General features: G+C 35.1%; 1 protein-coding gene across 2 annotated transcripts in view; it reads left to right on the top strand.

The window, feature by feature from the left end:
• The window catches only part of SCAF8 (SR-related CTD associated factor 8), an 83,007-nt gene extending 66,536 nt beyond the window's left edge, over positions 1-16,471 (top strand). For both annotated transcript variants that reach the window (XM_081045164.1, XM_081045165.1), the window contains 7 exons: positions 1,863-1,976; positions 2,973-3,129; positions 5,215-5,348; positions 6,920-7,061; positions 8,512-8,580; positions 11,154-11,372; positions 12,136-16,471. In XM_081045164.1, the coding sequence (XP_080901290.1) occupies positions 1,863-1,976; positions 2,973-3,129; positions 5,215-5,348; positions 6,920-7,061; positions 8,512-8,580; positions 11,154-11,372; positions 12,136-13,574 (2,274 nt within the window). In that variant the 3' untranslated portion in view covers positions 13,575-16,471. The remainder of the gene's footprint in view (positions 1-1,862; positions 1,977-2,972; positions 3,130-5,214; positions 5,349-6,919; positions 7,062-8,511; positions 8,581-11,153; positions 11,373-12,135) is intronic.
• The last annotated feature ends 460 nt before the right edge of the window (positions 16,472-16,931 follow it).

Raw genomic sequence — 16,931 nt, 5'->3', positions numbered from 1 at the left:
TTATTTGTTTGAGGAGATTTATAATTCATTAACCCTCTGATTTTATTAAGTTATACTTTTATGTCTATGGACTTTTTATGATTATTTACTGGGCAATTGGCTGGTTTTCCTTTCTAGTGTTAGATCCCAACATTCTGTACATGGCCAAATTTGACTATTCTGTATTAATAATAGCATTCCTTATTTGAATTGAGTTTTATCATTTTGTATTTTACTTTCAACTGTGTATGTCTGCTTAGAGGCTTACAAGAAACTGGTTAAGTAAATATTGTTATTTTACCAGTGAGTAAACTTAAGTGATTTGCCTAAGTCACACTGGTAATAAATGGTGATTGGTTAATAAATAGGTGATTGGTTAAGTGTTTCAGCTTAGCCATTTCAATTCCTTTCTCCACCATAAGTGTCAGTTGTAGGCTTCTCTTTTTGTCTTTTTAAATTTTAGCTGTCAAAACATAACTGTTGTCCAGAATCCGTGATCATATAACACCTGAAAATTTTTCGAATTTTCTCCTACCCTTAAACTAGTGGTTCTTAGCACTAGCTGCATAACAGAAATGTGTTGACATTTGAAAAAATAGGGATGACCATGAGCAGTATCTAGGATCTTATCGAAGAGGTGTGGTCACACAGGTGATTCTCATGCAAAGCCAGGAGTCACTGCTCTGAACAGATCCTGCATCCGAGCAGCATTTTGGATTTTCAGGTGGCTTATGACATTCGTGGTCTTTTTTGTGCCATAATAATCTGGGCATTAATTTGCCTTGTCTTTCTCCTCCTCTGGATTACCTTTGAAGAGCATAGTACTCAACAAATAATAGTCACTAAATTATTTTGTGAACTGAAGTGGACTGAATGGCTGAGTGATAAAATCCGGGATTTGAAAAATTGATGTAAGATTTAGAAAGCTGTTACTTGGTTTTAGAGGAGTTTGAGGACTGAGAAAAGTCTGTTAGATTTAACATTAAGTAGGTCACTAGTGAGTTTGAAAAAAATATTTTCAGTGGGTTGGTAAGGAGTTGGATCTACATCGTAAAAGTTGAAGTATGTAAGGGGTTAGAGAGACTTGTCTTTCGAAAGGTTTGGTATTAAAGTGACAGCTTGAAATGTTAGCAAGACTGAGGGAGAATTTTTTGTTTTTATTTTGACAAATAGAGCTTACTAGGTGTGGAGTAATAATAAAGTGAGAGAATACCTTTTGAGTTCTTAAAGAAACAAATGCACTATGTTATTCTGAATTAATACATTAAGGATAATTTTATGATCTAGCAGTCTATAGAATAGTGAAATAGTTTGTAAATAAAACTCCCACATCCTTACACTGAGGCAATTTTCCCATTCATTTTAAACCTATGTCCAGAAGTACCTGGACAAAATTAAGTTTTTAAAAATTGAAGTGCTTTAGTTTTATCATTTGTTGTAGATTATAGATTTTATATTAAGGTTAAGGTACTTCTCCAAAACAAAAATTCTTTACATGTTAGTCAGTATAATTGGAAAATTTAAAATAATACTGTGACTAAATCGTATGCCTTCAAATATGTCGGCTATACATGTGTGTGTATTTTTACTTTTTAAAATAGTTCTTTATATTAGAAAAACTTTAACTGACATGATATTCAAGTTTTCACATACGTGTGTATCATGGCTTAGAGTGAGACCCAACTAGGTTTTGAATTTTGGCTTTTTTTTAAGATTAAGTAGTTTGTTGTACATGAATTGAACCAATAAACATAGCTGGGCAAAGCAAAGGGAAAACAATTCATATTAGTTAATAGATAATGTTCTGTTTCCTTAAAACCATAAAATGCCAGAATGAATTGCCCTCCTTGTACCCCTTCTAAAGAGACCATTTGTTTTAATAGATGATTCCTCCCAGGGGCTGTGCTTACGTCTGCATGGTTCATCGACAAGATGCATTTCGCGCTCTTCAGAAACTTAGTTCTGGATCGTATAAAATCGGTTCCAAGGTTATTAAGGTGAGACTGAGGGGAGGGATACATGCTCATGTTTTATTGGATTATTAGAATGTTCCTGTGTTTAATTCATCCTTTTTAATGTTATGGACAAAGCTCAATGGAAATTTATTATTTCAGTATTGTTGAGTTAAAGAATTAGATATTAGGTAAAACAGTAACCAAACTTCAGTCAGACTCTTGCTTTGAAATCACACACATACACAGTTCTCTTCATCAGCCAGGTCACCATCATTTTATGAGCAGACCTTTTTCATTTTCACAAGTTTGTCTTTCATTTATTTCTTCCCAGTGCTTCCTATTCATACTCCTTAGTTATATTAATTTCTACTTTTTAACATCTTGTCTTCTACATCCCTCGTGAAGGGTTTATTTATATTTTTATTTTTCTCTTACTCTTTAAACTGAGTATTTATTGTGTATTTTTCCAGTTTTACTTCTTGTGACTAATTTATATTTCATTTCTGCTATTCGGAGATAATTTATTACATTAGCTTCTGCAACTGAATTAAAAACTTGAAAATAACTGCTTTTAAGGAAGTTAACATGCCCATACCTTTGTCATTCGATGGCAGAGAGTTTTGTCTATGTAAACTAAAGTTCACTAGTCTCCTCTTTTTCTGGAGTACCAAGATTTTGCTTAAATTATAATAACTAGTCTAATTATTGCTAATGTAGCTTGACATTTTAATGGTGAAAAGTAGATTTGGATATTATTTTTGGAAATGCCCTTTTTTAAAGTTTCAGTAAAAAGTAGAAATAAATCTCACAAACGCCATCACTGTTAATGCAGATTTTATTTTATAAACAAACAAAAACGGAAAATGCATGGGAAAAATTTTCTTGGCTACTGTTATTCAGTGATGATGTGCCCATTCACCTGATTTTTAAAACTGGTTTTATTTTTTATTTGTATTTATATTGTTTACATTTTTGAATGTTTTTCCTTGTTTTTACAGTATACATGAGCTTTCTTTTTTCTCTCTTCATTTCTGATAGATTGCTTGGGCTTTAAACAAAGGTGTAAAAACAGAATACAAACAATTCTGGGATGTGGATCTTGGAGTCACATATATACCCTGGGAAAAAGTTAAAGTGGATGATTTGGAAGGTTTTGCAGAAGGAGGCATGATTGATCAGGAAACTGTAAATACTGGTAAGAACCCTAAGGATATTTTTATTAAGAAAGTACACTTAAAAGGTTGTAATTGGTAAGAGTTTTTCATAATAGAGTGAATTGTGTTTATTTTCCCGATTCTTCCCTACCCCTCACCCCAAAAGTGAAAAAATATGAAACACTGTGTTCAAAAACATTTTTAAAAAAGTTTTGCTCGACAGAGTTGCATATTTTGTATACGGAGGCTTTTTAAAACTAAATACAGTGGTATCTTGGTTTTTGAACATAATTTGTTCCGGTAGACCGTTCGAGTTCTGAAACGTTTGAAAACCGAGGCATGGTTCCCATAGAAAGTAATGCAAAATGGATTAATTCATTCCAGACCTTTAAAATCAACCCCTACAACTGCAAATTTAGCATGAATTTTACTATTTAATGATACCATAGATCCCATACCATACCGTAGATAAAATTTACAGCATTTGTAAACCAAAATGTTTGTCAATGGAGACGTTTGAAAACCGAGGTACTACTGTGTTTCAATTCCTCAAGTTTAAATGAGAACTGGGTACTTCAGAAGATTCTTTAAAAAACTTCCCAGATGATTTTGGTTAGTATACATGTTGAGAATGGCAGGAATAGAATCTTAGTTTAGGGAGTTGTGGTTCACACTCATACAATTCGAGAATGCTCACTTACAACCAAGTGACCATCTGGCCTGCTCTTTTTAAAAACTTGTCTTTTTTATTTTTAAAAATTCCAGTTATAAAATGATTAGTAATTATAACCAGTAAGAAGTCTTAAAAGAATTGAAATACGATATATTTGTTATTTCTTCACATCTTAGCTCTTTTTAGCATACTTAGCTAATTTTCAGGATGTTTTTGTTCTCAGGCCAATGCGTATATTCAAACTCTTTTTCACTTGTTTTCTTCTTGTCAGTTGCTCTCTTTCTTGATGGATATTCCACCAGAGCATACATTCATTTAATAAGTATTTCAGTTCCTGCTTCCTGCTGTGTAGTAGGAACTGGGATTACAGCAGTGAGGCAGATAGACAAAAAGTCTTCTGTCTTTCATGCCATGCACCTTGTAGTACAGGGGTTGTACTAGCCCTGGGCCAAATCTTGCCGGCAGCCGATTTTGTAAATAGAGTTTTATTGAAACACAGCCATGCTCACTTGTGTTTATCTATTTTATATGACTTTTTTTTTTCCAAGAGAAGTTGAGTAGTTGCAACAGAGAACACATGGTCCACAAAGGTTAAAATATTTAGTATAGGAAAAGTTTGCCAACCCATGTTCTAGTGGAAAGAACTAGACCATGAACAAAATAGATACTCTATACAGTATTTCTATGCTGGTAAGTTTTAAGAAGAAAAATCAGGGAGTGAGGGAATAGGCAGTATAGGTGTGAAGCTGTTGCAGTTTTAAATGGTTGAAGGAGGTCTAACAGAGAGGGTGGTATCTGAAGGGGTGAGATGTGCAGGTGTCTGGGAAAAAGCATTCCCTATAGAGGGCACACCAAGTGCAAAGTCTGTTTAAAAATCCGGATAAAAATCCGGAGACCAGTATGGCTTGAGCAAAGTTAGTGAGGCGTGAGTAGTAGGAGATGAAGTCAGAGAGGTACAGAAGGGTGAAGTCATGTAAAGTCTCACTAGTCATCATAATGACTTTGATCTTTACTCGGAGGGAGATGGACAACTATTAGAGAAACCGAGCTTCTTCATTCGATTTTTGCATAGCTGTATTTCCAGAAAAAATTTTCCGTATTGGGTCAATATTTACTTGTACCTTGTGACAAAATACAGAATGAGGTTTATTTCTCTTATGTCAGACAGCCTTTGCGGTCTGTATTACATACCTCTTTAAGTGTTTTCTCTAGATTAAATGTTTTGTGTCTGTCATTTGTGTCTCCTGTGATGCTTCCTTGGACGCCTTAGTACCCTAATCAGATTTATTTGGGCAAAGCCTAGGCTGTCACCTACAGTTGTGGACACATGTTAAAGATAGATGTGCTGGGGTAGATGAAGGATTTAGACAGGCATGAAATTAAATGTGGACATAGAAATAAAATGAAAAGTTGCAGCTATCTAGAGGAAATCAATTTCAAATATTTCGTTTAGAGTGGGAAACTGTGAAAAGTTCAGAACCTGTTAAAGAGACGGTCCAGACAACTCAGAGCCCAACTCCAGTTGAAAAGGAGACAGTGGTCACCACCCAGGCAGAGGTTTTCCCTCCACCTGTTGCTATGTTACAGGTTAGTGCTGGGTGTTTTTGTTGAATGTGTTGTTTTACTCATGTATTTACTTTATAAAACTTGGAGGAACTTGTCCAAAATGGAATAAATATAAGTTTAGTCAAACAGTTTTTGAAAAAAAATGTTTAAGAAATGGTCTAATTTATATTTAAATGTTTATTTATTGGACAAATGATTGTTGATGGCTTGCTCTGTGACATTCACTCTTCTAGGCATCTGAGATTGGGATACATCAGTGAAAAAAAACCAAACACAGATCCCTGCCCTATGGAGCGTTTGTTCTCAAAATGGGAGACAGAAGATCTAAAATAAGTTTACGAGACACAGTGGAAGGATAAAGGTAGTGTAGGGTGACCAGCGTGCACAGGTGCTTACAATCCTAAGTAAAATGGTCAGGGTGAACTTGACCGAGAAGGAGACACTGGAGCCACAAGTGAAAGTTGGCCAACCTGAAGAGCATTGCAGGCAGAGGGAAGAGCCAGTGCAAAGGCTGGAGGCCTGGAGCGTGCTTGGTGTGTTCCAGGAATGGCACGTGGGCTACAGCACAGTGAATGAGGCAGCTTAGCGGAGAGGAGACCTCTAGGAGGACTTTGGTTTTCACTCTGAGATGCACGGCCTTTGGAGGAGTTGGAAAGAAGTGATTTGATCTGGCTTAAAGTTCTAAAGGAATGCACTGGCTGTACTATTTTGAGAATAGATTAGTGGGCATTCATTAAAGCATGGAGACTAGTGAAAAGACAGCTGGAGCAATCCAGATGAGAGATGATGGTGGCTCAGACTAGAGTGCTAGCAATGGAGGGAATGAGAAGTGGTCAGGTACTGGGTATATTTTGATGGTACGACCAAGAGACTTTGTCGTATGATTAGATTTGAGTTGTGAGAAAGAGCAGAGGCAAGGTTTTGGGTCTGAGAAATTGGAAAGATGGGATTACCATTATCTGAGAAAGAGAGAAAACTGGGAAGGAAGAGTTGTTTTGGAAAGAACTTGGGAGTCCACAGTTCTGTGCACGAGAAGTTTGAAGTGTCTTTCAGACAATGAAGATGTTGAATAGACCATTGATAAAATATGAAATTTAAGAGAGAGGCACAATCGTAGTGCAAGTAAATATTTGAGACTTATTGTATCTAGGATGAGTAAAAGGTATTTATGCTAGGAGTAGAAAATGAATTGATGAGAAATTCAAGTCATTTTAAAGCTCCTACTGATATGCTTCCTAATGGTGGTTTGGTTGTGTAACATAACTACGTATTAGAAACTTAGTGGGAAATGACAATTTCAGATTGAGCCTGATATTCACTATTCAAGTGGGTGCCCGTTGCCTTACATCATTTGAATATAAGGCAGATTTCACAATCTCTACATGTATCTGTTGAACAATAGTGCCTTGCTTTTACCCCAAGTGGGTTTATTTACAAGTATAGGAAAAGGAAAAAAACAAAGCAACTTAATGTATTGGAATTTGTTACCCTTAAAAAAGAGATAGAAGTAATTTACCTTTAGGTGTTCCAAGATGTAATCTTTGCTGATGGATAAAGTGATTTACGGACTTTTTCTTTTCTGTCCACAAAAGATTCCAGTAGCGCCAGCTGTGCCTACAGTTAGTTTGGTCCCACCAGCATTTCCGGTGTCAATGCAGGTTCCTCCGCCTGGATTCAGTCCCATGCCTCCACCTTTTCTTCGGGCAAGTTTTAACCCTTCACAACCACCTCCTGGTAAGGAATTTTCGTCTTATTAATGGAACTTATTTAGAATATCATGTAAATTTTTCTTTTTCCAGGTTAAAATACTACATAGAGCAGTGATTTTTTAAACCTTAGCATACGTTAGAATCATGTGGAAGATGTGTTTCAGCAGATTATTGGGCCACCCTTTGCTACAATAGAACTGAGGGGGAACAGGTGCAGTTCTGACAAGTTCCCAGGTGATGCAGATTGTTGGAGGGCCACCCGTTAAGAAGCATCGACAGAGAGAAGAAATGGGGTCCTTTTCCTTAAATCAGTGTTTTCCTTAAATCAGTGTTTCTAGGTACAAGCTATAGATTAAACATCACATATCAATGAAATATAAATCATTGCTTATATAGCGTAGAATCAAATAGAGTATATTGATTTTTAAAAACTTTTTATTTTTCTTTGAACTTCATGATTTATTTGCATAGTATAACAAACGAAGTACTGTACTTTGATTTCTATAAATTAAGTATTGAGCTCTTGAATAGAGTTCCCCCAAAAATACCAGTAAGACCAAAAAGTAAATTCATTGTTTGAGAATGGTTGTAATTTGTCATGTAACATAAAATTTAAAATTATAGTTTAATACACAATTTGAAATTGGTGCAGATTTTAATAAGAATTTTATCTTTTTGTATATTTTAAATATTTGGATATTACCTTTGTCAAATATTTTCTGTATTTATGATTTTAAAATTGAAGTTTTTTCAGAAGATATTTTAAGTGATTATTTCAAAATTCATAACATATAGGCTTTATAAAGTTATTGTCTGTCCTTCATTTGTTGAAAGTCATATATCTTCATTTTTCCCTCACTTTTAGTCACTGTTTCTAATTGAACTTAATGTTTGATGTATATTTTTAAAAAGCAAGGAAGCAGTTTTATAGTTTGATCATTTGACATTTAAAATCATAAAACAGCCAATATTAAATTGAAGATTTATTTCAATGTTCACAACATAGTATAGTAGTATCCAAGGTTAATGAAAGTATTCTGATCTAGTGGGTAAACAGCATATATATCAAAGACATAAATAGCACATTTTGCAGCTGAATTATTGCATATAATGTTATCGGCAGATTGAAATACAATGTTTAATTCCCCGTGTGGTCAGCATGCTAGCTTATAAACGGGTTACCTGGCTTGTGTTAATCTTTGATTTTATAGCATCATAGAGAGTGCCATGGGACTTAAACAAATGAGTAAATAAATAGGATGTGGTAAGGATCTCTGTGCTTCCCTAAGGATCAAATAAGGTAGTGTATATAAAAGTAATTTTTAAAATGGAAAATATACTCGCAGATAAGAGGTTGTAGTAATGAAAGACTTTTTTAAGAACGTAGAATTTCACTTATAGCTATTAAAACCTTTGATTTAAAAGAAGTAACCTTTTTTACACTATTTAACTTTGGATCTTTTTTTTCTGTGTAGGTTACATGCCACCTCCAGTCCCTCCACCTGGTGTACCACCACCTGCTATTCCCCCAGTGGTACCAACATGTGAGTGTTCTGCTTTCAGAATTTTCTCAATTCATGGTGGTGTTAATGTGTTAGTTCTCATTCTTGTGAATTCTTGCTATTTTTTTATTATGAAAGTTTTCAGACAAACGCATCTCTTTTGTTAAATGATTTCTAAAAAAAATTAACCGTATCATCTGACAGTCCATATTCATATTTTCTCTGTTATCTCAAAATGTTTCTATAATTATTTTAGTCAAAATTCAAGAGTCCCCACCACATGTTTGCATGTGTGTGTGTATTAAATATCATAATATAGATTACTGCTGCCCTAACCTCCCTTCCTTTTTCAATTCATCATGTCTTTAATTTACTGAATAAACAAACAGCTCACTTCTATATGCAAGATCCCAAATAAAGGATTTGGGTTTTTGCTTCTTTGTGATACTGAATTTGTTCCTCCATCTCCTTGAATTTCCTGTAAATAGGAAGTGCTCAGCACCAAAGGTTTGATTCCACTTCAGCTTTTTGGGCAAAAATACTTAAAGGTGGGGTGCTGTAGACTTGCCATTGCGTCCCATCAGGAACCCTGCTTCCCCACTTTAAATGACATTAAGATGTATCAGAGTATCAGGTAGTGGAACCTGGCGTAGAAGGTTCACCTTCACATTTGCATCAGGCTGTTTCCTCCGTGGATCATTATTGCTTGAATCTCCTTTTCATTAGTTTCAAAGTGGAGATGATCTTTTGAATTTTATAATACCTTGCATATTTTTTAGCTAGAATTTTTCTATAAAGAAAAACTTTTATCAACTAATAGTATTTAGTTACCTTGAAAAACAATTGTGCAGGAGAGCTAGGTAGGTGCTGAATCCTTTCCCGTAAGTGCCATTTTCCAGAGCAGTGAGTTCTGTGGATATTTCCAGTGATAACCAGTGGCTGAAGCGGGGAGAGGAATTCTCTTATTTCTCCTTCTCTTCCTCTCCCTTACCCTCCAGTTCTTCCTCCTTCATTTTCTTTAGTGTTTATGGATTAATGGATTTTTAGTTTCAAGCAATTGCATTCACTTCTCTTTTGAAGTTCAGTTTGTCTCATCTTCGGACAGTATCTTTTTGAGATGACTGTATCAGTTTTTGTGAGCTTCTTACTTTTTGGCCCAATATTGGCTCAAAGGGCTTTATTTAAAGAGAGTGTATAAGATAGCTCACTTTTTGATGATATAATCCATTTTCCTTATGTTTTTACTTTTTTACTCTTCTTCAGTGTTTAGACAGCATTAGGATTCTTCTTTTTGGTTATTGTTGGTTAATTAGATTGCTTATTCTTTCCGAAAATTGGAAAAATATTCAGAAGCTATTTCTTAATTCACCATTCACAGAGACTCATTCTAGAGCCTACCTCCCAATTATTTCTTCTTAATTTACTCATTTTGAAAAATCTGAAATAAATTTAATGTTGAAAGAGAAATACCACTATGCTCTAGGTATCCTGTTTGCTCACTGTCTCATTTAATTCTCCTAATTCCCCATGCGTGATCTCAGGTTGTTTCCTCTGTTTTATAGCTCTGTTACATGCTAGCAGTTCGTCCAGGTAAACGAGAGTTAAATGTGAGGAAAACAGTTGCTAAAAGCCCCATGTAAATGATTTAACAGTGTTGTGATATAAATTGGACTACAAATTCTAACTGCTTAATTGTGATTTTATATTTCTCTAGTTCTGTTTTATAAATATAAATGATATATACACTTGGGGGTTTTTCTACGCATTCTTTTAATTTGAATATTTATACCTTTTTATTTGTACTCCATCTTATTACTATTATCTCTTCCCATCTGATGAATTTCTAACCTCATTTGACAAAAAATAGTCAATGTAAGAACCTTAGACCATTGTAAATTCAAGGGGATTGGGCAGATTTTCATTCTTGTATTATTTATCAGTCTGCACTAATCATTTCTGTTTATTTAGATATTCATGGACTGGCATCCTTGCAAAATTATGATTTTTTTTTGTATTGAGATTTTTTTCTTAAGTCACAGGTCCTTATTTTACTAAACATTTTTATGTGAATATTTCTAATTTTTTTCTCCTATTTTAAAAAAAGTTTTCTAAATAGAATTTATCCTCTTTCTGGTGACTCATTTGTCACTCTGCACATCAGTTGTTATATAATGTTTTAGGTAATACAGAGATGCTATGAAATGATACATTCAAGCTGCCAGAAGTTAGTTCTCATTATAAATGAAATAGAGGGGCCAAAAGAGAATTCCTATATGGCAGGTTCTCGATAACATCTTCTCATTCAACGTTGTTTCATTATAACGTTTATGAGATCCCCTAGGACTTAATTCTTGTTTATATCAATTAGCCTATGGGAAAATTGGTTTTGTTGTATGTCGTTTTACTGAACGTCACAGACCCTATCAATGATCTTAAGTGAGGACTTACTGTATGTCATGTTAACTGAGCAGTCTTACCAAACAATTGGGGAGAGAGGATAGGAAGTCCTTTAAAACTTTGGCAAGGCCATTGTTAGTCATGGTTAATATTTTAACTTAGGACATGAATTGATTAGTTAATTAAGTCTGAAATATATCTTCTCCCTCTTTAAACAGCTTTAGTGCAGCCGCCATTATCCATGACTCCAGAAACTGTGAAAGATGTTGGATTTGGTAGCATTGTTTTACCAGGTGGTTCTGTTGCCAGCAGTCTTGCTACTTCTGCCTTGGCAGCTGGAAATGTTTTTAATCCTCCAACTAAACAAGCAGAGCCTGAAGATAAAGTACCTCATCTTATAGACCACCAGCTTCCTTCTGGTGAAAACACCAGATCAGGTAAAAAAAAAAAAAAATCCTCAGAATCCACAGTTAAATTATAAGCAGTACTTCTCTATAGTGGTGTTTAATTCTGAGGTGCCGTGCGTTTGTAACCAGTTCAATGCGCAAATGTTTGAAATGTTGCGATTTTTAAAAAGAGATCACTATCTCCTAAAAACAAATTTGGCATTCTGTCCCAGAATAGTGTAGATTTTGACGTCTTTCTATTGAGACTCTCTCCCTGTCTTTTTTTGGTCTATTGGGACTGCTTTAATGTGTTGCTAATCAACATAAGATTGCACAAAGTGTGTATACTTACAGAATGAGAAAATGAACAAGTACTAGGTATAAATAACTTCTACCAGGTATTTATCTAGCCAGGTCTAGAAGAGACATGGGTTATTTGAAAGCAGCAAGTCCTTTTTTCATGGCACCACTGTTAGTATATTAAGAATTGTTTGTGCTTTAGAAAGACTTTTGTTAAAGGTGGAGAATCAGTACAAAATTTGACATTTTTATTAATTTAAAAGATTATGTAAAGATTTTAAAATAATAGTCTCACATATATTTTAATATTTAGATGTCCCTACACATGGTAAAAACTTTAGTTTTGATTTTTATTTATTATCTAGTAGTGTACCTCGATTCTTTGGGGATACAAGTGGCTGATTAACTCTAAGCTAACTGCTGGAAATTATAGCATTAATAGTTACAAATATAGTTTCCTTTTCATACCAGAATGATTCTTTTTTTTGTTGTTTTTTTCTCCTTTCCATTTTAGTGATTCCAAATGATATTTCAAGTAGCTCTGCAATTTTAGGACAGCCGCCAAATGTGACAAGCAATTCTGGAATTATGGGAGTTCAGAGACCAAATGTATCAAGTAATTCTGAAATTCTTGGAGTCCGGCCATCTAACGTTTCCAGTAGTTCTGGGATTATTGGACCTCAGCCACCAAATATTCTAAATAACTCTGGAATTTTGGGAATACAGCCACCAACTGTTTCGAGTAGTTCTGGACTTTTGGGAGTGCTCCCCCCAAATATCCCTAACAATTCTGGACTTATAGGAGTACAGCCACCAAATATCCCAAATACATCTGGACTTTTGGGAACACAACCACCAGCTGGGCCTCAAAACTTACCCCCTTTAAATCTCTCTAGTCAAAGGATGCCCATAATGCCAATGTTAGACCTTCGTCCAGGACTCATACCGCAGACACCTGGACCAAGATTTCCTTTACTACAGCCTGGAATTCCACCGCAACGAGGAATCCCTCCCCCATCGGTACTTGATTCAGCCCTTCATCCACCCCGTGGTCCTTTTCCTCCAGGAGATATTTTTAGTCAGCCAGAAAGACCTTTTCTAGTTCCTGGAAGGCAAAGTATAGACAATAATCCAGAAAAAAGGATACCACTCGGGAATGATAACATTCAACAGGAAGGAGATAGAGATTACCGGTTTCCTCCCATAGAAACCAGGGAAAGCATGAATAGACCTCCTCCTGTGGATGTTAGGGAGATGGTTGGACGGCCTGTGGATCCAAGAGAAGGTCCTGGAAGGCCTCCATTAGATGGTAGGGATCATTTTGGAAGACCGCCCGTGGATATCAGAGAGAATCTTGTGAGGCCAGGTATGGAGCACCTTGGTCGAAGAGATCACTTTGGCTTTAATCCAGAGAAGCCTTGGGGGCACAGAGATTTTGATGAGCGAGAGCATCGAGTCCTACCTGTCTTTGCTGGTCCGAAAGGCTTGCATGAAGAAAGAGGCAGATTTCGGGCCGGGAACTATCGATTTGATCCTAGAAGTGGTCCTTGGAACAGAGGATTTGGACAAGAAGTTCCCAGAGATTTTGATGACCGCAGAAGACCCTGGGAGAGGCAGAGGGATAGGGATGACAGAGATTTTGATTTCTGCAGAGAAATTAATGGAAATCGTCTTGGACGAGATAGGATTCAAAACACCTGGGTCCCCCCTCATGCTCGGGTTTTTGATTTTTTTGAAGGGGCCACTTCTCAACGAAAAGGTGATAATGTGCCTCAAGTTAATGGTGAAAATACCGAGAGACATGCTCCACCACCACCTTTACCAGTGCAGAATGATCCTGAACTTTATGAGAAACTGACATCTTCAAGTGACATAAACAAGGAGAAGAGTGACACAGTTGCTGATATAGAAAGTGAACCAGTGGTAGAAAGCACAGAAACTGAGGGGACATAATCATCACTCAGTAGGTAAAAGATACCTTTTGTAAAGTTGTCATCTCTCTGTAATAGCTTAATGGCTGACTGGACCATAGTTGTTCACTTTGTCTGCCAGAATTAAGTTAATCTGATGTTCATGTTCACCTTTCTCTTAAAATAATTGTACAACTGACTTGTATAGACATTGTTCTTAATATGAACATGGTAGGTAAACATTTTTTTATTTTTCTGATAAATGTTGCCCCCAGATTCTTTTAACTTCAAGGAAATGAATAACAGCTTGTCAGAGACTTCCTATGGAAGAAAGCATTTTTTAGATACTACCATTAGGTCAGATATGGTAATAGATATATTTCAGAATAGCCAGTGGTGGTATATCTTATCCATATCTTTAGGCTGCTGCAGAATTTTAAGGTAACAGACAAAGCTGTGATATTTTATGCAAAGACTGGCTCTAGATAATTTGAGGAGCACAATACAGAGATTTTAAAAAGTGATTTTGTAAAATCTACACTATGGTCTCTGTTTCTCCAAAGTAAGTGTTTGTGATTTGTTCCTCATACTGCAGTGAGTAAAAAGAAAAAAGAAAACAACAACGTAAATATTAAAGTACGTTTCAATGTTGGGTGAATTTTGTTTTTAGATGCCAATAAAACTTATTTGTTTGATAACAGTGTTCTAGGAATTGTATTTTTTTAACCTACAGATTCTTAAAACTCTGGATCATTAGCAGCATGTGCCTAGTTGCAGAAGTTTTCTATTACTCTTAATAACAAAATGAAGAACTGTGTGGTGCAAAAATATGTACTTTAATATAAAAATCATGCAGTTGCATTAGTTTGTATGTAATACCTGTGTGTGTTTATTGTATCAGTTATATAGGCTTTTTTTTGTTTGTGTCTCTGTATTCATGCACATACAGAGAAAAACAGAAAGTTGATAGTTTAGATAATAAAATATGCTTTACAACTGGATAGAATATTAGAGAAATTTGACTAATTGACATTGCTCATAGTTACAGCTCTTAGCCTTTATGAAGGTAAAATAAGAAATACTGTAAAGAAACACATTGGTTTGGCAATTCTTTATTTTTTAATATGGTTTAGCATGAAGCCAGATTTCGCATGGAGCCAAATTTGACGTAAATGCCTGCATTGCTTTGTTTCACACTATTTGTTCTTCTGCATAGATAGTGCTGGTACTAAAATACTTGCCAGTCACTTGCCTGAAGGGAATATCTTACTTGCACAAAATGTATAGTGATGGTGATGAATCTGCAAACATTAGTTTGTATACCAGGAGTAAAGTGTCCACCGTGCGTTTTGTAGGCTCTGGGTAACATTGTTCAGGTTAATCTCCAAGGTAAACAGAGTAGCAGGAAAAATGGGGCTTGGTTTCCCATTTGCTTATTATTTTTGTTTTAATTTTCATTTATTTGTTGTTTGTTTTTCCTTTGGGTTTTACATATATGTATATATATGTATATATGAAACCATTGGTGTATGTTCATTTCTAATGAAGGCTTTCATTTGGTCCTATGCATAGTCATTTTTATTTCCACTGCATTGCCAACAATTCATCATTTTCTCAGTTTATCTAGAATTTTAAAGTTACATTAGTCAAGCCCCCACACCTACCCCTCCTTGCCCCCACCCCCAAATGGTAAGAGCACACCAGCTATTTAAAATGGGATGTTTTTTATTACCTCTGATGGTCTACAGAGCTGTAAGAGCTCTAAGATTCCTGGCCAAAAAGAAAGTCTTTTTTTTCTTACAGGTTCTGAATAGAAATAGTACATTATTTTGTTATTTGAAAAAGTGGATGAGAGTAGGAATTTGGTGTTTATTTTGAAGGCATTTCACTTCGGTAATGAGTTGTTTCAGATCTTTTCCTTAGGGTAATGGGGGAAACTGACAATGGTACAAAGTTTTAATGTATGGAAATTATATTGGCGGGGATGTCTCTCAAACTACTTTAGTTGCATTTACTATTAAAATCAAGTGACATTCACTTGGATTGAGGAATGTGAAAGAATGTGAGACTTCATTGAGTTGTTCCCAAGGTTTTTAATCACTGTTGGGCCATCTTGTGCATACTTGAAAACAAAACATATGCAAGTATTGCACTGCTTTGAAAATTGTGGTGGTGTAAGTTTCTTAATCAGTTGCCAGTACAGAATCTAGAAACCCATCTTGGAAATATGGGACATTCCTAACGTAACTGAAAAACATTATATCTACTTGTTCTCACGTTGTCCTCGTTTTATTTTGTTGTATAATATTTAAGTGAAAGGATATTATTCATTCTCATACTGAATTCCCAAAATTGGTATTTATATTCACCAGATTTTAATGATGAAGAGAAGAAATTGCTTTACTTGATAAGTTTGACATAGGACCTATCATGTTTTTGATGCTTTTGGTCACAGTGCTGTCACTCGTATGCTAGCAATTAGAAATATGCAAGGAGTAACCTAACCAGTTTAATAAAATGATTTAAACTGTTGCAGGCGTAACTGCATTAGACTCCAAACCACTCAGTGTTTTGCTTTGTGATTTGTCAGAGAGAGAGGGAATGATGTGGCTTTCTGCAGTATCAGTGGACTACAGTATTGATAGCCATTAGTTAATTTTTAAATGCTTTTTATGTCTTTAAACATTTCAGTAAACATTGGCTTCTGTCCTTAGCCTAAGTGCGTATACTGTGCTTTGATCATTTATATTATAGAAACTTAACTTTATACTGAAGTCTTTATCTGCAGCACATTATAGGTGGAATACTCCTTTATTCTAGTTTTCTTTTAATACATGGGAGGGGACAAATACTTAGAAAGTATTGGAAGATGAAATAATTAAAATTATTTGCTTAAAACTCTGAAATTATGTAATATTTGATAAAATTTGTTCATTATTTTATCACATTCTTATCAGAGTGGTTTCTTTTGTCCTAATAATTTAGTTATTTCATTAAATTTATTGGCCATTTTTCACTCATATAAAGGATTATAGTTTATGGAGCTACACATTTAGGGTTGTTTCGGGTATGGGACAGTTGTGTTACATTTAAAAAGAAAAAGTGACCTCTTAATTTGAAAAAGTATTTTTTTATAAACACCACAGTTTATCAGATCTAAGGTGCTATTGATTGTGAGAAGCCCCATTTAGAAATAAAAAATGCTTCCAATATGACATGCCAGTGATTGTAAGACTGACCCATCCCTAATTCAGAAATGTCAAAATGTAAAACGTCTTAATATCAAAGAAACAGGGTCTTCGTTAACTTTAAATATGTATTTTAGATGGGCACAACCTTTTAGTCAAAAGGAAAATTTTAGTATTCAATTATGGTAATTTTGTTAATAACTTATGTGCCT

Source organism: Rhinolophus hipposideros (assembly GCF_964194185.1).
Source record: "Rhinolophus hipposideros genome assembly, chromosome: 3".
NCBI classification, from domain to species: Eukaryota; Metazoa; Chordata; class Mammalia; order Chiroptera; family Rhinolophidae; genus Rhinolophus; species Rhinolophus hipposideros.
Note: the sequence above shows the minus strand (reverse complement) of the source record. Positions and strands in the feature narration are given on the sequence as shown.